This window comes from Pipistrellus kuhlii, unplaced genomic scaffold (genome assembly GCF_014108245.1).
Source record: "Pipistrellus kuhlii isolate mPipKuh1 unplaced genomic scaffold, mPipKuh1.p scaffold_m20_p_3, whole genome shotgun sequence".
Classification (NCBI taxonomy): Eukaryota; Metazoa; Chordata; class Mammalia; order Chiroptera; family Vespertilionidae; genus Pipistrellus; species Pipistrellus kuhlii.
The window spans coordinates 177,957,585-177,982,695 of record NW_023425529.1 but is presented as its reverse complement, the minus strand read 5'-3'; the positions used below and the strand labels follow the sequence as shown (position 1 = coordinate 177,982,695).

The window sequence follows — 25,111 nt, the reverse complement described above, 5'->3', positions numbered from 1 at the left end:
AGCTAGTGGCCTTAAACGTACATTGATAGCCCAGCTTAGTGTCAACATAAGAACCAGGAGGTCATGGTTCAATTACCAGTCAGGGCATATGCCCAGGTTGTGGGATTGATCCCCAGTAGGGGGTGTGCAGGAGGCAGCCAATCAGTGATTCTCGCTCATCATTGGTGTTTCTATCTTTCTCTCCCTCTCCCTTATTTGAAATATATATATTTAAAAAGCACATTGAGAATTCTCCCCCCAACCCCCTCTACTCTAAAGTCAGTGAGAACATATCCTCTGGTAAGGATTTTAAAAAAGGCAATTATTATAGCAAAAAGAGATGTATATACAAATATATTGAGGAAGGTTGTGAGGACTATTAACAGAAAATACTTTCATTTACTTAAAGCTGCACTGAAGAGAACTATTTTTTTTGTTATCATCACATGAGGGTAATTAAAAAAACAAAACAAAAACAACCCCGATTTTAGAGAGAAAGAGAGAGAGAGAGAGAGAGAGAGAGAGAGAGAGAGAGGGAAACACATCAATCAGTTGCCTCCCCTATGTCCCTGACAGGCTATGGAACCTGCAACGTAGATATATGACCTGACCAGAAATGCTTCAACCAACCGAGCCACCCGGCCAGAGCGAAGAGAACTGTTCTGACTCCTCTGATAATTCTGTCTGAGTGAGGCAGAATGTGAATACATGCGCTTAATTGGAATGGAAGGCACCCAGTTGTGTTCTTTTGTTTGGTATTCATTTTTTAGTCTGTCAAGTAGAATTGCTTTTAGCTGCAGTTTGTTAAGACAACTAAGAAGGTGCTTCTGTGTCTCACCTAAAAAGCATCTCTGACATCGTTCCGTAGCTCAGCAATGTCAGGGTCAACTTCTCTGCTGCTTTCTTAGCCCTTTCCTCATGATTGTTGCCTCATGATCTCACAATGGCTGCTCCAGGCAGGAAAAAGGAAATAGAAAAGGGGTGGTGCCAGATCACTAAAGCTTACATCTCATTGGCTAAGTCTTGTCACATGGCTGTCTCTACCCATAAGGGACTCTGGGATATTGAGTGTCTGACTTCTCCACTCTCTATAGTACATGCAGGTAGGAGAGGGTTAGAACCTTATTGTAGTTTCTGCCACAGAGAAGGCAAAGCAGTGATTTCTCAAAGGCTGATTATTAGCTGCTTATAAGTAAGGGGAGTACATTATTTAATAGGATGAATTTCGTGATAGACCTTATTGTTTTTTCTCTTTTACGATACAAAAGTTTTTGGTAATGATTACCTATTTTGTAGTACTGTCAATTAAATGCTTTCAAGTCACTTTGTTGTTTGAACATAGAGATTAAGATTTTGACCTCTTGATTAATTTTCAGATTTAAAATAATACATTGAGAGAAAATGTTCTCAACTTTAGGTATGGGTTTTATATACTAAAAATGTGTTAACAAACAATTAATGTTTTATTAGTAGAGTATTTATGGTGGGCATTCTATTCCTCCATTGTGAAGTTTTATACAAATTTAAACTAATAATTGATGCTGTGAATAATGATTTCTTAACTATCTTGGTAAGATTGAGGTTAGTGTTCATGGATACAACTAGACAGTATGTTAATGGTGTGTGTTAGGATCAGTTTTCGTGTCAGTGGGAAATAAAAAGCTGATGGCCCCTCAGGAAAACGTGATGGCAGATGACTAAATTTGGAAAGTGCTATGGAGCAGGTGAGCTTAGAATAGACTCTCTTTGGAGAATAAAGAGCAGTGTGAGCGCATGACCCACACCTTCCTCACCCTGACCCACACCTTCCCCTGTCCCTGCCCTCACATTCTCGAGCGATAATCTCCTCCTCTTTGTGTTATTTCCCAGCTGGAAACGGGTGACTCACCCCGGATTCCCTTGGTCCAGCTGGCCACTAATCCTCCTGTTTTGCCTCATAAACACATTTGCGTTTTGCTGCCTGTTCGTACCTCCGCTGACCCCCGAGTGCCTCTTCCTGGGCTCCCTCCTGACCATACTCCCCTCCGAGCTTCTCCCACACGCCCCCAGTCTCCGGCTCAGCATTGTTCTGTGCCTCCTACCAGAGGAAACCTGGAATGGCACGCGTGCTCTCGCCCCCATTTATGCTGCCAGCCACTTCATCTCGCTGTGACACCAGGAGCATTGGCCCCCAGGGCCTCCTGGACCTCTCTGTGCCTTTGCATGTGCTCGCCTTCTCTGCTTATCTGTAGGCCATGTGTGCAAACATCCATCCTGTCTGTGGAACCCTTTCTTGACAACCCCAGATCGTCTGCGCTCCCCCCAGTCTGTGTACTCATTCTGCTACCTAATAATCAAACCATATTGCCATGGTCGATGACCTATTTCTGTCTCTGCTGCAAAGAAGTTCCTGAAAAGCAAGGGCCACTTTGTTAAGGAAGACAACGGGTAGACACTCACTGGACGAAGTGTCCTTTGGGCCATCGATTCAAAACTGGGCACCCCCTCTTATTCGAACACACGCTGCCCAATAATTTGCACTTCAGTGCTTTTTTTTCATGGAATATCCCAGGGTACACACCCACCATCCAAGGCTGAGGAAATACTGGCCGCAAGGACTTGTGTGGAGAGAGCTGTTTCTACTAAGGTCTTAAGATACATCGGTTCAGATTAAGGCAGAGAGAAGGGAAGTGGTTGTGTCTCCGAGGTGCAGGTAGAGAGTTAGAGAATAATGCTCACCAGCCCATTAGTTCATTACCTACGTTTTATTCACCCGCAAACATTCGTTTTCCATGCGGTGTCTGGTAGGAAGCCCAGACCACCTAATGACTCACTCACATGCAGATAGGTGGATGTGTGGGAGTCGAACAGGAAGAGATTAATACTGGGGAAAATCAATTCAGCAGAGACCCTTGGTGTCTTCAGGCATCCTTGTGCACTACCAACCTCTTCTGCGTGCCTCCCTTGCTCCCCACGACCCCAGGGAAGGTCTGCCTGACCACAGAAAACCATAGGGTAGATTTTGATAAATGTTTGGCAAGTGAATGAGTAGATCATTGAGTCTACAAAACCACTAGGCCACATTATTACTACATTCTGTGTTGAGCTGTGTGTTTCATGGAAGCCAAGGCACTCCCCTGGAAGGTCTTGACTCGAAGTCAACTTTAATATTTAGAAATCCAGCAGATTCTGTAAATGGCTTGTTTGGCCTTAGGAAGAATGTGTCCTCCGCAGCCAGTATGTGATGATGGTTAGTCTATGTGTCTCAGAAATGGTGTTTAGTCTTGAGGTGGGGATCTATATGTTTGAGTGACGTGAGCCTGGAAAAAAATGGTTCTGTTTCTCATTGCCTGCTGCTTTAAGAAGATGATAAATAAGATCATTAGACTAGTTGTAACTTTTATTAAATTTGAGGTTTCTGAGGAGAAAGAATAAAGATAGCAAGCAGTGTTATCCAGCTGTTTTTCAAGTAAGTATCTTTGATGCGGGACTTTTGTTTTCCTGATGGAGGTTTCGGTTTCACTAGAATGAATCCTGGGAAGATTGGCCGGAACACAATAGTGGTAATTATCTTGTTGATAATTATCTTGTTGAGAGACATCTGAGTCTCTGTAGATGTTAGCGTTTAATTTGAAAGCTTCAGGTTAAATTGATCCTTTGAAATCAGAACATAGCCTGTTAATAGGTATAATAAGAATATTTTATGCCTTTAAATATACAGCTTTTATTATCAAAGAGGTAATATAAGTTAGTAAATGAAATGTAAGGGCTCATTTATGCTCATTTCTTATACATGATGAAATCCTTTGAGATTTAAGGGAAACCGTCGTGTGTTAGTAGTATGAAATACCCCATGTTTGAGCGCTGGGGCTTTGAGAATCACCGCAGATTTTTGCATCATCTCTGGTCTTCAGAGGGAGATGGGTGAGAAGGTTGCTCAAACTGGGTCATCTGCTACCACATGGTACAGTTTTGTCCTTCGGGAGCTCAGTGTTTGGAGCGGAAGATTGAGGCCGCGGCTTGCTTTTCCAGCTCTAGTGTAGAGTGTAGCTTGTTAGCTTATTGGCTCTTTTGTGACCATTTTGAAGACATGTTCTCTTAGAAGGATACTATGTCTGTTTTCTTTTCTCCTTAAATGTAAGTCTATTCTGAGTATTCATATACAATAAAACTCACGTTATTTAGAATCCTGTCTAGATTCCCCAAGGAAGAAACAGAGATTGACTATGTTGTCTCCATAGCTATCTATTAAATAAAGATTTTAAGTGCTCAGAATTAATTTTAACCATCTTTTAAACAAATAATACTACTTGTCCATTTTGAATAGGTGAGTGGTCAGCAAACTCATTAGTCAACAGAGTCAAATATCAACAGTACAATGATTGAAATTTCTTTGGAGAGCCAAATTTTTTAAACATAAACTTCTTCTAATGCCACTTCTTCAAAATAGACTCGCTCAGGCCATGGTATTTTGTGGAAGAGCCACACTCCAGGGGCCAAAGAGCCGCATGTGGCTCGTGAGCCGCAGTTTGTGGGAATAGGTAATATTTACCGATGGTTAGAAAGTATAAAAATGCATTAGAATGCCTTGTATCTGTCTGGTTCCCGTTCTCTTTTTGGAAAAAATAAACATTGTTAGTATTTTTATGTGTGTTATGCAATAGCTTTGTTATGCCTTTATAAGAAGAAAATAAAATATGGTCTTACATTCCATCTTTATACAATAGGGCATATTATCTACATTGTTCCTTAGTATGTGTTTTTTGTTGTTGTTGTTGTTTCATTTACCACAGGAGATCTTAGTTCTATGCCACAGCTGTGGTGTTCCACTATATAAATGTACTGTAATTTTAAAACCAATCCTCTACATACGGACATTCGTGTTGTTTTTTCACGAATGTCCATAAGTAGCCATTCTTTGCCAACAAGTTTGCAGTGAAAACCGCTGTATGGATGTCATTTTTCTCCCTTGTAGGATTCATAACAGGATAAATTCTGGCTTCCAAGCTGTGAATCCAATAGTTTATTCTAGGGTGTGTTAGAGAAGGATTCTCACCAAGCTTTTATGTCTTCCAACATCAACTTGAGTAAATGAAATTATGCAGACAGACGTGACCAGAATCGTTTTAAATGCTTGGATGAGGTTCTCAGGTAGCATTTAGCCCTGCTGCATGACGGACAGATCTGAGGATTTTGATCACTTACCGAGGCAGAGCAATGTCTGAGTTCCGGGCGTGATGCTTGGGTTTTCACGGCTGGACACTCAGGAGCCAATGCTGATGAACAGGCTTCCCGCACTCTTGAAATTCCAGTTCTCAGGCCACTCAGGAAGCCTGGGGGAAAAGATGCCGGTGTACTAACTAGTAAGGACAGCTTGGGTTTTACTGAAGCAGCCTCGTGCCCTCTGCTTCTCTAGCAAATACTTTCAATACAATTGTAAGTTATTGTAAAATTAAAAAAAAAAAATCTTGGTAATACAGTGGGGGTTGGGGGAAGTAGTTCACAAAGGAGCCAAATATAAATACTTAACTATGGACTGACTTTGGTATAAGAGATAATTTGCAGGAAAATATAAACTTTGGTGCTATAAAGAGAGTACCTGAATTCTGAACCTCCGTGTGAAAAACAATGATTAATATGTTAATGTACCTTTAATTAACCATATTTTCTTAGAAAAAACCTACTAAAACTTACCATTGAATACTAAAATTCATCTGAAAGACTAAGTAGATGAGAATACTTAAAGAATGTTTTCTGTAACACTGGTAATATGAGAGATTTACCACTCATATTTTGTAATTATAACCATACAGCTTTTAAACTTCGATTTTGTGTTAAATTATAAAAGTGACTAGCATATAAATTGTAGAAAGAAAATCAAACATTCATTGTTAAGGATTCAAGAAATGATGAATTTAAAGCAATGTATCAATAAGTAAATCAATATTTCAATAAGTATTGGTAGGACATATAGCAATGACACCAACTAGGAGCATGGGCATATATCTACGTATATGGCAGTAAATTCTGGGTGGTCAAAGAGTTAAAAGTATTTATTGCTGTCCACATCTTAGCACGATTATTGCATACATATTTGGCTTAGTTATGAAATATATTACATTTCCACCCCATATTCACTTTCCAAAATGTGTGGGAATAGTAGAGACCTGACTTCGGAGGCCGAGGTCCTGACCTTGAATCTGTCCCATAGAAGCTGCCTGTCTACACCTGGGCAAGGCCCTCATCTCTGAATCTCACCTTCCCCACCAAGGGTGCCTAGGAGAATGGAAAGAGAGGAAAGTGAGACGCTCTATGAACAGTAAAACATTATTAATTATTATTATCTGTATAGGAAAAGTAACATTTTTAAGAACACTTTAGGAAACAAAATAAAGGAATATGAACCTCAGGTATTTTGACGTTACTTAAAAATATTTAGATTATTTTTCATTAGTATAGTGACTTGACAAAGTTGTTCTTCCTTCAGGATTTTAATATGATGGCTATTAACCCAGTTACTTTCTCTGTCTGGGGAATTGGCAATTATTGACAGACAACTATTAACGATGACTAATAAAGAATCCTGGAGAAACGCTTTCCCCTGCTTTTCCAGTAATTGGAAAACACAACAGATGTCTTAGTCATTTTAGAACTGAGGATTATCAAGCATGAGTACAGATGCGAGTTGTTTAACTATGGAAAGAAGCCATAGAAAATAAACGCCTTTTTTTTTTTCCCTGTGCTTTTGGCCATTGGTTCTTGGGTCACGAAAACCGAGGTTTCTTTGTTTATTTTCCTTCGAGTAATCACTGTAATTTTCCTTCCCCTGGAAAATTGGAGAAAATAATTCGTTTATACAATTGCCGTGGTTACCACAGAATGTGGGTGCCATAGCGAATGCCTGTGAAGACAAGGACACATTTTCTGGTAGCTTTTTTATTTGTTTAGATTGAGGTTTGTTTTGAGTGCGTGGCCTCCTCGTCTCAAGAAGCTAAACAGTTTGTGTCCTGCTTTCCCAATCTGTTTGATATTTAAAGTGACCGAGGCATTGGGAATGGCTCCCAAACGAAACAGGTTTTCATTTACAACAGGCAAGAGTAGTTCCCAGGATACCGTGGCACAGAAAGTGAGTAATCGCTCGGCATTGCGAGTATTAACATGTGCTTTCAAAAAGATGCTTATAGCTATTACTACTAGTTGGAAGGGGGGAAAACCAGCCAAGCCTGTATTTGATAGAAAATGAAATAGTACAGTCAGGATTCCAGCGCTCTTGGCAGTGACTTTAAAGATAAGGGACAAAATGTGAGTAGATTTTAAATGTGCGCGATGATTCTTTGGAGACCAGAGAGTGACTCATCTGCAGTATAAATCTTTGTAATGACTGGGCCAGCAGCAGGGAAAGGGTGGGAAGATCATAAAAAATGTGTAGGGGGCGGGAAAGGTTTTTAAAGTCCAATAAGTTGTGCTTTTCTTCCAGCATATGTGACTAGAATAGAGAGTCAGGCTAACAGTGACAGTCAGGTTTCTGTACCGGTGTACCTAGGAAATGAGAAGCTACGAAATCAACAAGATTGCGCACACAATTTTTTTTGCTTTTGGATTGTTCCACGTAGATAACTCTTCTGCCCCGCAGAGAGCTTTTAAAGTCACAATGAAAGCCTTTGTCTAAGTTCATGAATTCCAAACATCTAGACGTGTGATTGATTCCAGTTCTCATTCATATGCTTTCCTTTGGTAAACACAGCTTAAAATGCATTACTGTGGCTTCTTCTCTTGTATCTGAATGCATATGGTGCTTATTCTAGAAATCATAGTCACGTATGTCACTACCTCTTATTGATTCCTTTTGCAGTTGAAAACGGCAGACAGAAGGCTCCCAGAAGTTTATGTATCCAAACTCAGACGTCTCCAGATGTGCTCTCCTCTGAGAAAACGCTTGAGTTGGCTCAGTATAAGACGAAATCGGAGAAGCAGAGTCGGTTTATCCTGCACCTTAAGCAGCTTGTTTCCTGCGGGAATGCCAAGTTCGAAGCCTTAACAGTTGTGATTCAGCACCTACTGTCTGAGGTAAGGATATGCGCCCCCACCAGGCAGTCTTTTCCCCTGAAGTGGGGGGCCAGAATGGCAGGGGTGTGTTTTGGGGGGTAAAGGGGGCAGTGTTCATTGGTTGTTTTGTGAATATCGTTACATTGATGATTGGTAAAATCAGGTATAATTCACCCAATTATGCTTTTGCCACTCACTTGATACCCAAGTCATTCTTTAGAAATTGGGGTTGAAACATTTCTTCTCTAGATAGTCTCGTAGACCAACCATCGATCATGAAAAGATGTTTGCCTGTGATACGTGTGTGAACCTGCAGACTATACAGTAAACCCTTGATTTTGTGGACCTCGATTTAACAGACGTTGGATCAGACAAAATTTCCAGCCCACATGTCATCTGTGAAAATTAATACCATGTTAATGTTTTTAAAAGTTATCTTTATTTTTGAAGTATTAGAGATGTCCTTCCTTTTCCCCCCATTGACCCACTCCAACCTGCATCCAACTTCACCACACTATTGTCTGTGTCCGTGGGTTATGCATATAAGTTCTTTGGTTAACCTCTCCCTACCCACATTCCCATCTTCGCCTTCCCTCTGAGATTCGGCCTGTTAAATTTTAAAATGCTTTCAACCAAGATTTTCTTATAATTAAATTAACAGGTTTTTTTTTATTGTTATTACTTTACTATTGTTATTATTTTTTTATTTTTTTATTTTTTATTTTTTTAAATATATTTTATTGATTTTGTACAGAGAGGAAGGGAGATAGAGAGTTAGAAATATCGATGAGAGAGAGTCATTGATCAGCTGCCTCTTGCACACCCCTACTGGAGATATGCCTGCAACCAGGGTACATGCCCTTGACCGGAATCGAACCCGGGACCTTTCAGTCCCCAAGCCGACGCTCTATCCATTGAGCCAAACCGGTTTCGGCTTGTTATTATTTTTTAAATATATATTTTTATTTATTTCAGAGAGGAAGGGGAAGGGAGAAAAGAGATGAGAAACATCAATGTTGAGGGAGAAGCATCAATCAGCTGCCTCCTGGATGTGAATTTCATTGTATACCTAATTTAGGTCCTAGTGCCTATGTCATTTCTAAAAATTCCATTCAAAACTCCCTCTTTTATGAAGACTTTTCTGATCCTTTTGGTTTTATATCTACCTACTGTCTGTGTTCCAGGTGCACTTACATATCTGTAGCTCTCTTCCTTACAGGTAACCAGCTAGCACGTGTTCTTGCTTTTTAAGACAGAAAGCTCACTGGGAGCAGGATCTGTGTTTAGCTCTCTCTTAGACCACTCAGCAGCTATGGTGGTAGTGCTTTATGTCAATAGACGTACAATGGATATCTGAATGTACAACGGATGAGTAGAGAGGAGGGAATCCCAGATGAGAGTTGAACATATAAAGTCTTAATGCGTATGTTCTTTGCTAGCTCTTTATAATCACCTAGAGGCCTGGTACACGAATTCGTGCACAGGTCGGGTCCCTTGGCCTGGCTGGCAATGGGGGCTGATCGGGGCCATCTTGCCCAGTCTTGACCGGGCAGATAGGGGCCAGCTGGGAGGAGGGACCATGGGAGGTTGGCTGGCCGTGGGAAGTTGGCTGTGGGAGCACACTGACCACCTGGGGGCAGTGCCTGCATTGAATGTCTGCCCCCTGGTGGTCAGTGCATGTCATAGCTTACGCTTTTATATATATAGATGAGCAAATACTTACTGATTGCCTAATGTGTGAAGGGCACTGTCATAAAACAGTTGAGAAGGAAAGACATAACCAGGGAAAAGTTAAGCAATTTCTTCAAAATGATTTTCTCTTAACCTTCCATTATAGAAGTGATTTGATTGATGATTGAATGATTGATATGTCTGACCTGTACATATAAATCTTGTAGAAGTTTATTGATTTGTATATACATTTATATCTTGGTATTGCTAACTTTTTTCTAATTGGTTTTGGAGCTTTAGATTATGGGTAAAAATGATTGATTATAGGGCATACTAAACATGAACTTATCTTTTTGTTGTAAGTCTATTTAATAACTGCAACTTCCCCACTTTAGTGGCAGACACAATTCAATACATACTGCAAGTTCTAAGAAATGTCTCATGTATCTGGAAACTGATACCACATTTTCTCTTTCTCAAAAGGACACAGTAGGGTTTTCGTTCCAATTCTCTCTGTGCCCTTGCATAGTTGTATGGCATTCTGTGCAGACTATCCCCGGGGAGGACAGTGTTGTGTAGCAATCCCCCAATTTCTTCATAAAAGGGTCTGTGGGTGAGTTTCTAGGTAAGCCTGAGCAGGATCGAGGCCACCCCCGAACCTCTCACTGATTATCCAGTGTGCCTCCAATTCTATTTTTGCAGGAGGAATCTAACTTAAAGTAGCACCTAAACAAAGGTGAATTTTGAGTGACACCAAGAGTCTGCTGTAAATAAAATAGTCTCTGAACAAAAAACATAGTGGACACAATGGCGTGGGCACTGGGGAGGCGGTGGGACATTGCCCACATCTCAGCCGTCTGGTGTGGCTCTTTTCTGCAAACCCCCGAGCTGCGCATGCTCTTGGACAACCAGCAAATTCTGGCCTGCTGATGGGATGCTGGCCAGACGCTAAGTGCCTGTGGCTCAGATCATCCTAATTAAATTGTGGTGAATCCATTTTTTTTTTCTTGGAGCACTTCATATATTTAATATATGAGTATAAAAGCATTTTTCTATCTGGAGTCCCACCTCCCTCTTTTTTCTTTTTTTTTCACATTGGGTGGAATTCTGCATGTTATATGCTACAAAGGGAATGAGATAATCTTGTTATCTTGACTGTAATGACTTTATGATCTAAGGCAGGAACACGGATATGGGAGCAGCTGGATCAGAAGAAACAGGCAATCAGTATCTGAGTGACAAAATACATTTTGTCATCTAGAAGTAAAGAGTAACGTGTCATAAAGGGCAAGCTACCGGGAAGAGATGAGCAGAAACTAACAGTGTGAGACTGTTACAGTAGGGGCCCTGTGGCCAGCATGTAGGCTGTGGCTTTAAGAGGATCGTTGTTTTTCCCATTGTCCTGTACTGCTTCCTCTCCCATGAGGTCATCTGCTTTGAGACATGATAAGAGAATTGGGCCTGGACCTTTTAGATCTATCTATGTGCCAACCACCTCAAAGGCAGGGACCATGTCTTAAATTTCTCTCATATATGTTTAAAATATATATTTTATTGATTTTTTTACAGAGAGGAAGAGAGAGGGATAAAGAGTTAGAAACATCGATGAGAGAGAATCATTGGTCAGCTGCCTCTTGCACACCCCCTACCGGGGATGTGCCCGCAACCAAGGTACATGCCCTTGACCGGAATTGAACCTTTCAGTCTGCAGGCTGACGCTCTATCCACTGAGCCAAACCGGTTTCCACTCTCTCATATTTTTCCCAGCACCTGGACTGGTGCTTGGTCAGTTGATATTGAGTAATAATTTTCCAACCAACTCAGAAGGATACATGTGCTGTCTAGGCATTTGGGGAGGAGGGAGGATGCCTGTGAGAGACATGTAGCCTTTCTCAAAGATTTGCATAAAGGCCAGGTGAAGCAGACCAGGCATCCCCGAGTGTGTAGGTGGGACATATGTGGCGAGCATGCCTTGAACAGGGGAGTCAGGAGTCTAAAGAGCAGTTGCATGATTGAGGTTCCTGGAATTGGGGTGATGTTTATTTTTTTTATGTAAATCAGTGGAAGACACAGTGTTTAGATGTGCCAGGAATATGGGATAATGTAGCAGCCCTCTGCAGGGTAGTGTGGAGGGATGCTTCCGACAGCCCAGGGAGGGTGGGCGAGGATCGGGAAGAGGGTGGAGGTAGCTTTAATAAGAAAAAGCAATTCAGGGCACACCAGGAAGGAAAAACCGACTCGGGCACACCCAGGTAGACAAAGAGGAGTCAAGATGACCTCACGGTTTTCCTGTTCCTATTCCCAGGGCTGACAGAGGCTGGAAGGTGTCCATGGCTCTGGGCGCGGAGGGCAGGAAGGCGGGTGCGGTAGAGCTGGGAGAAACACAGACTTCTGAAGCTCCTTGTCCCCAGAGGCCCTTTAATCAGCACAGCGATCACCTGGTGTAGATCTGCGATAGGATGTGCGAGTCTTCACAGAGTGACTGCTGGAAATTACATACCAACTTAATTTTTTACGGAGGTTTGAAAAGTGGTGGAACTTCCTTTCCGTTGGCAATCAAGGCACCCTTGGAAGAAGTGAATTATAAGCAGGGTGACTGAATGTGCTGCAGGATTGCTTGCATCTAGTGAAGCTGTCCTCTGATTTCCTTGTCACTTGAGTGACAAAATTTGGCCGATACTTGAACTAGATTACTAAGCAAACAAAATGAAGGCTTTGCTCGAAGGCATGAGATTAAGAGAAGTATAATATATAATTGTATTGATTTCAGAGAGGAAGGGAGAGGGGGAAGAGAGATAGAAACATCAATGATGAGAGAATCATTGATTGGCTGCCTCCTGCATGCCCCCTGGGGATCGAGTCCAGAAAGTGGGCATGTGCCCTTGACCAAAATCAAACCCGGGGCCCTTTAGTCCATAGGCTGACGCTCTTACCCACTGAGCCAAACCAGCTAGGGCTACTTGTTGATTTTTAAAACCTGGACTACCTGATCTGTGGTTTCAGAACAGCTCAGTGCTGTGTTTTAAAAAGCAAGCACTCAGAATACCACTGAGGCCAAAATGACTCAGTGAGAAAGTGTTTCTTAAACGTCACTGTTCAATATCCAGATGACTGTGCTGGTGTGTTGGTAACTCCAGCTCTCAAATCAGGATTTCACACTTTTCCTGAAAACACCAGAGGACCATATTCTAAGCATTCACGTGAAAGCTTGCGGAAAACAACAGCATTTATTGTAGAAGGGATTTTATATTCCAAGTCACCACACACACACACACACACACACACACACACATACACACACACACACACTCTTTCGTGGTTGTTCGCCTCGTTATAGGCTCGTTCACTTTCAGGCATCAGAGACCAAGTTTCCCTCTCCCGTTAGTCAGTGTGACCATCTAATGACCTCAGTGAGGGAGGGGTGGAGCAGGGCTCACCCATCTAAGCATCACTCCATTATCCACGCAGGGAAGGTCTGTCTTTCTCTCCCCCTCACCGGCGGAGATTTAAGTAAGTGCCCATCGATCAGGCTGACGGCTGGCTCTCGCTCTCCATAAATGAAGGGCTGTGGCTTTAAGTGATGGCAGGCTGCCTGTGCCAACAGCACTGGCTGCAGCATCAGCCTGTGTGCGGAGAGGCCGGCGGGCGGAGGCAGCCACTAACCTGCAGGACGAGAAGTAAGGCTAACCCGGCCGGGACCCGCCTCCCGGCAGAGCTGCCTCCCTCCGGCAGGCAGAGCCTCAGATGTAGCCGACCGGCTGGTGGGTGGCGTGGCCACCTGTGCGCTGGGCGGGCAGTGCAGGGGGCGGGTGGGGGGATTGGAGACGGAAGCTGGAACATGGGCTGCTCCGGCAGCAAAGGGTGCCTCTGTTCTCCGTGTGCGGCGACAAGGGTAATTAGTATTTGTTTCTGGTGCTTTTCTGGAGGAGCGGCAGGGACTGAGGCAGAGGTGTGTGGAATGAGGGGGAAATGCTCTAAAGGACTCCCGCCTGCAAAGGTGGGTCTCGTCACCTCTGCAGCACTGCGATCAAGAGGTGGCGGGAGGCTCCCCTTGGCTGCTCCGAGGGGGGCATTTTCGGGGAGCTGTGACTTCCCTCCCACCCTGGGTTTGGGGCTCTGCGTGGTAAGAAACGGGATCTGATTGCTGTGTCTGTGTGAGCGTGTGTGCATGGGTGATGGCTGTGAGTTGCTGTCCCTGGGAAATTCTTCTTTTTCTTTTTGAAAATTGCTTTGTGACAACCAAGACAGCTGCCTGCTTTTCCCTGATGTGTGTCTGCAGCATCTCCTTAGGAACTGTGGCTGACTCAGAACAGTACCCTCTTCAGAAAATACTGTGTCTTGCTGAGTCAAATCAGTTTAGTTTCTGCCTTTGCTAGAGGATTCTTTTTTCGCCTCCGCTTTATCACAAACTTGGTGTCTTCCTTTTTAGAAGCCCAGGGCCGTCCCAGCTCCTTTTGTTGGTATTTGCAAACGCAGGGCAAAGTGCACACAGGCGCAGACGCTGGGAACATCAAATATTTATCCAGACCTGATTAGGCCGGGCTTGCCCTTGGAGGAGGAGACTGCATCGCATCTCCCTCCGGTGCAGCGCGCGTCTGGGGAAAGGCTTTGCAGCTAAAAGTAAACATTCTCAGCGCTTCCAGTGAACATTGCACGGGGCCCTGAGAAGGTACAGGTGTGTTTTGGGGGAACTGGGGTTTCCTGCACCCGAAGGGACAGCTGTTTGCTGAACGGCACACACCCTGTTAGCCTAAGCGATTCCCATCTTGGCCTCTGGACGCTGAGTGTCGTCTTTCTGGTGCTAACACGTGTGCGCCCCGCGGGGGGACCCCCTGGCAGCCGGAGTAACCCGATGTCTGTCTTCCGCAGCGGGAGGAAGCCCTGAAGCAGCACAACACGCTGTCGCAAGAACTCGTGAGCCTCCGGGGAGAGCTGGGTAAGAAAGAGCTTTGCTTCTTGTTGCGTGTTACTGGCCACTGGGGTCTGCTGTCCGCGTGGTGGCTGGAGGTGCCGGCCAGCAGCTGGTAGCTGCCTTCTCCAGCATCGGCGTTTCTTCTGAAGCTTGGCAGAGTGACCGGCAGTTCACAGAATTCCTGGCATGGACCTGACTAAGCCTCACAGAGCTTTCTGATGACCAGAGCATTCCTCTTCCCAAAGACAGGGACACACGCTTTAAAAATATATATATATATCTTTATTGATTTCAGAGAGGAAGGGAGGAGGAGAAATAGAAACATCGATGATGAGAGAATCATTGATCGGCTGCCTCCTGCACACCCCCCACTGGGGATCGAGCCTGCAATCCAGGCATGTGCCTTGGCCAGAATCGGACCTGGGACCCCTCGGTCTGCAGGCTGACGCTTTATCCACTGAGCCAAGCCGGCGAGGGGTGCTTTTTTGTCCCCGTGGGGGCTCCTGGGCAATCATTCCGTCCTATTGTTTTCGGAGCCCCTTTCCTTCACCCTGAAGGGCGGGGAGAGAACCCCTGCTCTCATCGCAGTGCTGGCGTCGCGCTCCCTGAGGAGCGGGTGGGGTGAGTATGAAGAGAGGAGGCGCTGCCTGTCTGAGAAGGCCCGTTTCTGTGCTGATCTCCTGTGGGACGGGGCTGATGGTGACCCGGGACCCGGGTCCACGGGCAGCCATGTGCCTCTGAGGCCTGGCACGCTCGCCACCCAGGCCCGCTGTTCCCGGCTGGCCTCCGGTTCCGTTCTGGTCCCTCCTGGGATGGGATGTGTGCAGCTGACAGTACTGCCTCCCCCACCCCAGCCGCCGGGTGGGGTGGGGGAGCTGCTGTCTCGGGGTCCCCTGTGAGCCGTGGGCACCCCCACCCCCGAGAACCCACTTTCCGCGGTAGCTTCAGCCAGGCCCGGGGCTGTCCACCGAGAGGCGAGCTCCTCGCCCTTTGCAGTTTTCTTTCTTTAATATATTTTATTTATTTATTTATTTATTTATTTATTATTATCATTATCATTATTATTTTTAGAGAGAGGAAGGGAGAGGGATAGAGAGTTAGAAACATTGATGACAGCTGAAACTGGTTTGCCTTAGTGGATAGAGCGTCGGTCTGTGGACTGAAAAGTCCCAGGTTCGATTCCGGTCAAGGGCATGTATTGTACATTGGTTGTGGGCACATCCCCAGAAAGGAGTGTGCAAGAGGCAGCTGATCGATGTTTCTAGCTCTCTATTCCGCCCCTTTCCTCTCTGTGGAAAATCAATAAAATATATTTAAAAATATATAGGTAAATATATACTAAAAAAAGAAATATCGATGAGAGAGAAACATCGACCAGTGCCTCCTGCACACCCCCCACTGTGGATATGCCCGCAGCCCAGTTACATGCCGCCGACAGGAACCCAGGGCCCCTTCAGCCCGCAGGCCGACGCTCTAGCCACTGAGCCAAACCGGTCAGGGCCCTGTGCCGTTTTCTGCACGTGCTGGCGTCACCACATAAACGCGTGTGCAGGTATGTGTGCACATCATGCAGAGGCAACGGCCAGAGCAGAACTGTGTCCACCCAGCTCCGGGAGAAACTGCTCATGTTTCCTGGGCTGAGACCAGCGCTGATACACGGTCAGTACCACGTGCTGGACGCGAACACCCCTGTCTCCCCCGGCAAGGCTCCGGTGGCCGGAGTGTGGGCTCCAGACCTCTCTGCAGGCCTCGTCCTGTTCCCTTCTCCCCGCACTGCACCACCCGCTCCTGGTCCCAATAGCTTGCCGGGGGCCCTCGTTGTGGGCTGAGGGAATGAAGGCTCCGTATGGAAACGTAATGTTTAGCCAAAACCGGTGTGGCTCAGTGGATAGAGCATCAGCCTGCAGACTGGAGGGTCCCGGGTTCGATTCCGGTCAAGGGCATGTACTTTGGTTGCAGGCACATCCCCAGTGGGGGGCGTGCAGGAGGCAGCTGGTCGATGTTTCTCTCTCATCGATGTTTCTAGCTCTCTCTCCCTCTCCCTTCCTCTCTGTAAAAAATCAATAAAATATATATTTTTTTTTAATTAAAAAAAAGAAACGTAATGTTCAGACAGATGGCATCAGGACCCCAAAGACTTGAGCATTCTAGGGGGACAGATCCCGAAAAGCACAGCCGAGAACCAGCTCCCAGAGGCTCCAGGCTCTCTGCCCTATGATTACTGGGCTTCTGATCACCCCTGTGACCAGCCTGGGTGCCCTGGGCTGGGCCAGAGGTGATGTGAGGGCTGCGGAGGCAGATGAGGCCGGAGCCCCGCTTGTGTGTCTCATTCACTCTAACCCAGGGCCGGGGAGATGGGCCCGCCGCCCGCTCACGTTTCAGCGCCTCCCACGGACACTGCTCTCATTCTCTCGGCCTGAATGGGGCGCCCTCTGGGCCCCGTTAGCGGAGAGCACAGTTCCCCATGTGAATGGGCCCGGGGCCCCAGCCTGACAGGAAGTGGCCTCCCGGGCGGCCCCGCTCAGCTTTCCCCGGTGAAAAGACAGCGGCCCCGGTGTCCTTTCCGCTGCTATCACGGTGTCGGGATGCGGCGGCTGGCCGTCCGTATCATCCGGTCACCCAAGGCCGGACTGGAGAATGTCACCGGGCTGCTGAATCAGGCTGGGCGGCTCAGGTGACAGCGCGGAGCATGTGGGGAAGGGCTTTTGGCTCTGCAAGGGGGCAGAGAGGGGCCTTCAGCCAGTTCTTCTGGAGAAGCAGGCGGGAAGGATGCTCTCGCAGCTGCCCGTCTGCGTGTTTGTAGCATGAACCGAGAATGGAACAGGTCACCCCCACGGTGAAGTTGAAAGCTCGGTTTTAAACTTGGAGGCAGTAGAGCGAAGGGGTTAGGCCCGTGGTCAGCACAGTGCGGCTTGCAAGCCACACGTGGCTCTTTGGCCCCTTGAGTATGGCTCTTCCACAATACCACAGCCTGGATGAGTTTTTATTTATTTATTTTTTTTGAAGAAGTGGCGTTAGAAGTTTAAGTTTAAAAACTTTGGCTCTCCAAAGAAATTTCAATCGCTGTTCTGTTGATATTTGGCTCTGCTGACTCATGAGTTTGCCAACCACTGGGTTAAACTGTCCAGGTTCAACTCTTGGGAAGCTGGGAGGCCTGGGGCAAGTCACATGATGTGTTTTCTGTCCTGTTTCATCCCCTGTGAAGGGCCTGTCCCAGTTGCCTGCCTCCAGGGTGGTCATGGGGATTACATGAGGTAACATGCTGTGAAATAGCAGCAAGTGCTGACTGCTAGTAGGCACGCAGTAGGTGTTAAGATGTATGCAGTTTGCAGCTGTGCAGTAATGAACCACATATGCTGTTGTGTGACATCATAGACTGCACTGGAAGAAGGACTATTAGGCAAAACATTAAGAGAATCCCCTCCAGGACAGGCTGTTTTTCTTTTTTTCCCACTCAAAGGGAAGTGGGACGTGATGGATCCCTGCCTGATACAGGGGAAGTGCTTGGGGTGTGGCTTTTGTCCATTCATTTGTTAGTTTCTTAGACGGCAGTTCCTCAAGGATTTGAAGTGAATGTGCACTTTGCTGGCTTGTTGGGAGCTTGAGTTAAATGGTAACGTATGTGCCGTGGCTGGCACAGAGCCTGGTCCATCATGGGAACTCCAGAAGGGAGAGCCGCCCCTGTCACCATTGTCCAAGCATCCACCTTTCCCTCCAAAGTAAAGGAGGGGCCATTGGTGTGTCTCTCCCACTGGGTGATTTTTGTTTACCTTCTCTGTGGAAACGGAGGTAAGGTTCCCGTACACCGAGAACTGCTCATAAACTTAGGAGCGCTGCATGCAGCCCAAGTGGCGTCTGCACTATTGCCCTTCAGAACCTACCTCTCCGCTCTGTTGACTGACATTCCCATTGTCCTCTCCTTCATCCCACTGTCCACTCCCTCATCCCACTGTCCTCTCCCTCACCCGACTGTCGTCTCCCTCATCCCACTGTCCTCTCCCTCATCCCACTGTCCTCTCCTTCACCCCATTGTCCTCTCCCTCATCCCACTGTCCTCTCCCTCATCCCACTGTCCTCTCCCTCACCCCACTGTCCTCTCCCTCATCCCACTGTCCTCTCCCTCACCCCACTGTCCTCTCCCTCACCCCACTGTCCTCTCCCTCATCCCATTGTCCTCACTCACTCGTGGCCTGGACTGCCCGCTTAACTCAGCTTACCCAGCCCTGCAGCCCACATGCTCCTGCTTTCTGTGCCACATCCTCATCCTGGAATAACTTTCCACTTGCTCCTTCCAAACCCCCCTCTCGGCCGTCTTACAGCACAGCCCTGAGGCTGCCTTCGCTCCGGAAGCCCTCGATCCCTCCATTTCTGCATTCGTTGTATCTCGTGTCTTCCGCTGTCCTCAGGGAGGAACTCCTTCATGGCAGAGACTCTTCGCTGTCCCCCCCGGAAAATTAGATGATCTGCCTTCCGTGTTTATGGGTGCCTGGTCAGAACTTATGGGCATCTGAAGCTTTAGAGATCCTTTTTACTTAAAAACAACGTATGAAAATTAAAATCTTGAAGTGAGAGGGCAATCGCCATAGCTCCCCTATCCTGACACACTTTTGTTTTCGCATATTCTTCTTTATTTATATGAATGTATGTATGCAAGTTTGTTCTCTGACCTTGTATTCGGTATAATTTGCACACCATGGAATGCTTGCTGTTCCATTAGTTTCGACAAACACATACCCTCATATAACCTTCACCTCTATCAAGGCACAGAATATTTCTCCCATCCCAGAACCGCCACCCTACCTCCACCCCCACCCCCGGGCTTCTTTCTTTCCAAAAGAAACAAACACGGCCTGATTTTTATCACCATACCAGTAGGTTAACTTGGTCTGTGGTAAAATTTCATATAAACGGAAACACACAGTATGCTCTTTCTGTGCCAGGCTTCTTCCACACAGCGTGACGTCTCTGTGGCCCGTCCATGTCATTGTGCACACGCTCTGATCTTTTCCTCTTCTATCAGGCACAGAGGCAAGGCCCCCATACATGAGAGCTGCACACCACTTCCTAGTCATCACTGCAGTCATGCTCCATGCCTGTGGGCCAGCCTGCTGAGTGGGTGCGGCACAAACAGTGTTGAGGTGATGAGAGGGTCTCATTGTCGGCTGTGTCACCGCCCATCCCCATGGCGTCCGCTGCCACCTGTAGGGTGATGACCTCCACATTCATTTCTCTGGCCCTCTCCGTCCTGAACAGCAGGGGTGTGTTCCCCGGTGACCATCTGCCTGCAGCAGAGCCGGTCCTATGTGCTCACCCGTCCCGGACTTCCCCGGCCCTTGCTTCCTGAGCCCTCTTTGCAGCGTCTTCTCATTCAGACCTCACCCTCCAAGTCTACGCATCATCCTCTGCAGTGGCGTTGTTGGTCACTCGCCAGCCATGCCAGAGGCCGAGGTCAGGCTCTGTCCCACGCCCTCCACCCGCTCCCAGGCCGTGTGCTCAGCATTCCCGCTCAGCATCCCGGCTGCTGCCGCTCTCACTGAAGCGCCATCGTTTCTGACCTGGGATCCTAGTATATCCCGCTGCTCACCTAACGGCCGCCTTGTCTCCGGGCGGCTTCTCTCCTCTCCGCACGCTCCCGGGACTGTCCTCACGGTAAATCTCACCTGTGTCCTTTCCTTGTTAACGGATAAGAAATGACTCCATTTTTTTGTCTTTGGGAAAAAATCCAGACTTATCAAAGCCAGCACGTAAGATTGAGCTGTACGCTTGCAGTCCAACCTCATGATGTCCGCACGCTCATTTCCCTTTGTTCCCATTAGCTTTCCCCAGGCAGACCCCAGCCAGGGGGTGATTCAGACGTATTCTGTACGTCTTTGGTACAGGTTATCCTCGCTGTCTGAAATGCTGTCTCCCCTTTTCACTAACTTGCTATTTAAAAAAAAAAAAAATTTTTTTTTTTTTGCCTCTCAAACATCTTCTCATTTTTCAAAACCTACCTAAAGTATCTCGTCTCCCATTGAGTTTCACCCAGATCTTTCAAGCAGGTTGATGAATGGTGTCTTCTACTGTGCCCTTCAGGTGGCTCTTACGTATGTATGTACAGCCCGCCTCTCCCCGTCCAGAACCGTGAGCTGTTCAAAGGCAAGGCCAGGATCGCCTCCCTCTTTGTGGCTCTGTCGCTGGCACTCCGGTGAAGGGATGGTTTTCCTCCTGAAGGGCAGGAGCTAGGGAGAGCTGGTTTCACCCTTATCATATGCTAATCAGGTTATTTTGAAAGTGTCAGCCCCTGAAATAGGTTATAATTTAATTTGATGGACTATATCCACAGCAAACATAAGGCCTGTGATGGGGGATTGATGTGTCATTCTTACTCCTTGTAGCATCATGGTGGTGTCATAGAGAGCCATAATTATGAGTTCCTTTTTTTTTTTTTATTCATGTTAATCATTGGAAACACACTTTCCATCTAAGTCAGTGGTTCTCAACCTTTCTAATGCTGCGAACCTTTAATACAGTTCCTCATGTTGTGGTGACCCCCAACCATAAAATGATTTTCGTTGCTACTTCCTAACTGTAATTTTGCTACTGCTATGAATCATAATGTAAATATTTGTGTTTTCTGATGGTCTTAGGCCACCCTGCTAGCAGTTCTCAACCTGTGGCCCACCTCAAACTTAGCTCATTTTTTTTAAATAAAATTTTATCTTTATTCTTGAAAATATTACAGAGGTCTCTCCTACTCCTCCCTTTCCCTAGCCCATTGATGCCTCCCCCCCACTCCTGTCTCCTCCCCAGGCCTTCCCAGTTAGCTAATTCTTTTCCTATCTGTGTCTCTCTATCCTAAACATAGACTCGGGCTGGCTGTGTTTATAGGTAAGAGGCCTCATTCCCTCGCCTTGCATCATGTCACTAAGGGATGTGTTTTGAAAGTCCATTGAATCTTTTTCCTTGTCCTAACTCGTCCTTGCCCAGTTTTGACAATTTCAGTTTTATCCCTAATTTCATGTCATCTCTCTAGAACGGTGGTGGTTCTCAGACCTCATTGTTTACTAAAATAGACCTGGTTAAGATGCAGGCTCCTGGCCCTGACTCAGGCGGTTTGGAATGGAGTCCAGGCGTCTGCTTCTAATGCTCATGCAGGCGACCCTGATGCGGGCACTCCCTGGACGACCCCTGGTGCCACACCCACTATCCAGAATGTTGTTGCTTTTATGTCAAAAAGTACATAAGAAGCAAGTAAGCACCTAAGAGGGGAAACAATACCGAATGGCTTTTACTGAATTGAGCCTATTCTTGTACACAGCTTTCCAAATCTTATGCATTTCAGCAACCTTGCCCCCTAAAAATGAATCATCAGGGAGAAGGAGAGGCCAAATAATACCTGGCTCAGAATCACCTTTTTACTAACGCTACATTTAGCCTTTTGTTGGAAATGTGATTGGCTTGAAGTCCAAACTCATTTTTTCAGGCCTGAGGCTGAGAGCGCTACGTCACTTACTGAGTCAGGCTTTCGCCTCCAGTGCACTTTCCTCTGAAAGGTTTTCTTTGGTCCGTGGCATGTGTGTTGGTGCTGGTAGGAGAGCATCTGTTTTTGCAGCCCTTTGCTGGCCGGTGAGTAAGCTGAAAAGCAGCAGAGCCTTTTACTGGAAGAGAACCCGAGGCTCCGAGGATTCCTCGCTGGCACCTGCGCTCTAAGATGGGGAAGAATTTGCCAGGACTAGTCGGCGTAGGGAGAAAAAATATCATTTCTGCTTGCCTTATCATGCCATCCTGATACCCAGCTCTCACTAGAGAATTGAGTCCTGATACCCTGAGGCGTCCATTGGATGTAGGAACTCACTTCTCCCTTCCTCCTCTCAGGCTGGGAAGAGAGCCGCTCAGTAAGGTTGTGCTCTGTGGTGTAGAACCTGCCCTGGAAAAGGCTGAGCAGATTGCGCTGTAGACCCCATCCAGACACTTCAGTTCCCTCTCTAGTGAAATAAGATTTTATGTAATACCGATTGTGCCAACTCAACATATACCCTTTCTTCTCTAACTTGGGCTCCGTTTGTTCTTTTTCCAGTTCCTCAAGGCATAGAAGTCGAGTTTTTATTTGGGTCTGTACTGCTATGAACTTCCCTCTTAGAGAAATGTTTTGCTGCATCCCATAAGTTCTGGCCTGTTGTATTTCCATATTCATTGGTCTCAAGAAACTTTCTTAACTTTCCCTTTAATTTCTCTTTTGACTCATTGGTTGTTCAGGAGAGTGTTAATTACCATGTGTTCATGAGTTTTGCAGTTTCCCTCTTGTTATTAATTCCTAGTTTCATGCCACTGTGGTCAGAGAAGATACTTGGTCTGATTTCATTCTTTTTGAAGTTGCTATGAATCGTTTTTGGAGCTAACATATGGTCTAGACTAGAAAATCTTCCGTGTATACTCAAGAATGTGTGTTCTGTGGCTGTTGGTAGAGTGTTCTGTCTATGTCCGTTAGGTCCATTTTGTCTACAGTCTATTCAAGGACACATGCTGTCTCCTTGATTCTCTGTCTCGATGACCTTCCATTGCTGAGAGTGTGGCATTAAAGTCCCCAGCTATTATCTTATTACTGCTTATTTTTTCTCTTTTAGCTCTGTTAGTTATTATATATTACTTGTAATAATAAATGTGAGGGTACTTTGTCAAGTATGAGCTGGGTTTAGAGGTTAGGCTGTATGATTTATGGGAGAATTGATTTGGTAGGGCAGGCTTTTTGTAAAAGTCAATTTCTGGTACGTTATGATTAACGGAAGGCTTTGAAATCACTTTGTGTCAGTTTAGATCATTCCCTAGGGCAGTTAGCAAGCCACTGGTAACTAGCTTTGACATTTAGTAAAAAACCTTTCTCTACCACGGGCCTGCAGATTTCTAGGTCACATAAAAAAGTAGCACCTCCTGGGAAGTGAAATGTGGGGCTCTTGTGCGTCAATGGTTGTTCCACAGACAGTCTGTGAAGGCTCACTCTGCAAAACACAGTGCCGTCTCTCTCACTGTCTCTTCACCAGACTGTGGGCTCTGAGCAGGTGATATTCATTCCTACCGTGTGTATCAGGAAATTGGCCTGAGGAAAGTTGGGAATGACTGTTGTAGGATAATCTAGGCCCCTACCCTTTGGCTGTTCTTCTGTAGGCTACTGCCTTTCCACAGAATAGCAATTTTACTTTTTTTAAAAATGGCTTCTTGGGTTACTTTGTTCAGTTATAGTGCTATCTCCAATTTTAAACAGTTTAAACTTCCTTTTAAGAGAGTAACCAGCATAATCACTTGCCCTGGAAGTATGTCATGACTGGATTTCCCTTCATAGAATGATATTATGAAATAGCCATGCTACTATAGTAGTAGGTGGAGTCCCCATTCATACTTCTAGGGCAGGGGTACAGGGGAAGTAAGGTCACTGTTACGTAAGATGTTCATTCTTGGGGATGCTGGGAATGCTCTCTACCCTCTTTGTACCTTTTCTACAAATCTGAAATTATTCTACAATTAAAAGTTTAAAAACACAAACTATGTTTATGTGAAGAAGTGTATACTACTGAAGACAATAGCAAAGGTGCCCAGAACTAAAAGCAGGTGCCTGACTTCCCAGGTGGCCAGAGAGAGATTGAGAAAGTGGCCCAAAGCAGGCAAGCAGGGCTGGATTCCGGCAACTCGTTTCCCTCGTAGACGGTGCGGGGAAGGGAATCTCTGCTCTGAGAAGCACTGTTATCCACAGCAGGCCTGCAGGAAGCATCTAGAAAAAGCACGTGTGTACAGCTAGGGTGTGAAGTCATCTTCCCAGTTTGTCTTTTCTTTCTTTCCCAGTCTCTTACATGGCATCACAAACATTGCAGGCTCTTCCATGTGACCTCCTCAATGTGCTTAAAAATATATTTTATTTATTTATTTATTTATTTATTTTTATTTATTTATTTTTTTTATAGAGAGGAAGGGAGAGGGATAGAGAGTCACAAACAGTGATGGGAGAGAAACATCAGCCAGCTGCCTCCTGCACACCCCCTACTGGGGATGTACCCACAATCAAGGTACATACCTTTGACCTGAATCAAACCTAGGATCCTTGAGTCTGCAGGCCGATGCTCTATCCACTGAGCCAAACTGGTTAGGGCAGTGGTCGGCAAACTCATTAGTCAACCGAGCCAAATATCAACGGTACAACCATTGAAATTTATTTTGAGAGTCAAATATTTTAAACTTAAACTTCTTCTGATACCACTTTTTCAAAATAGACTCGCCCAAGGTCGTGGTATTTTGTGGAAGGGCCACACTCAAGGGACCAAAGAGCTGCATGTGGCTCGCGAGCCATTAGGGCAACCTCCCCAATTTTGTTTTTTCTTTATCATTTTATGTCCAATGTAAGTAAAAATCGCCTAAAAGTGGGAAAATTCTATTGCATAGACTGCCAAGAACAAGAGTGGCAGACAGGGAAGATTTGGTGGTTGTGTGCATGCGTGTATTTATCTTCTTTGAATACGAGACAAGCAGTGCTTCGTTTTAACTGTCACATTCTGC

General features: G+C 45.8%; 1 protein-coding gene across 4 annotated transcripts in view; it reads left to right on the top strand.

Moving 5' to 3' along the window:
• Positions 1–25,111, top strand: part of MTUS1 (microtubule associated scaffold protein 1) — a 128,472-nt gene that overhangs the window by 88,949 nt on the left and 14,412 nt on the right. For 3 of the 4 annotated variants that reach the window (XM_045588928.1, XM_036455282.2, XM_036455286.2), the window contains 2 exons: positions 7,811–8,025; positions 14,545–14,611. In XM_045588928.1, the coding sequence (XP_045444884.1) occupies positions 7,811–8,025; positions 14,545–14,611 (282 nt within the window). Of the gene's footprint in view, positions 1–7,810; positions 8,026–13,351; positions 13,568–14,544; positions 14,612–25,111 lie in introns of those variants that run through there. The other variant, XM_036455287.2, reaches the window with a different exon arrangement.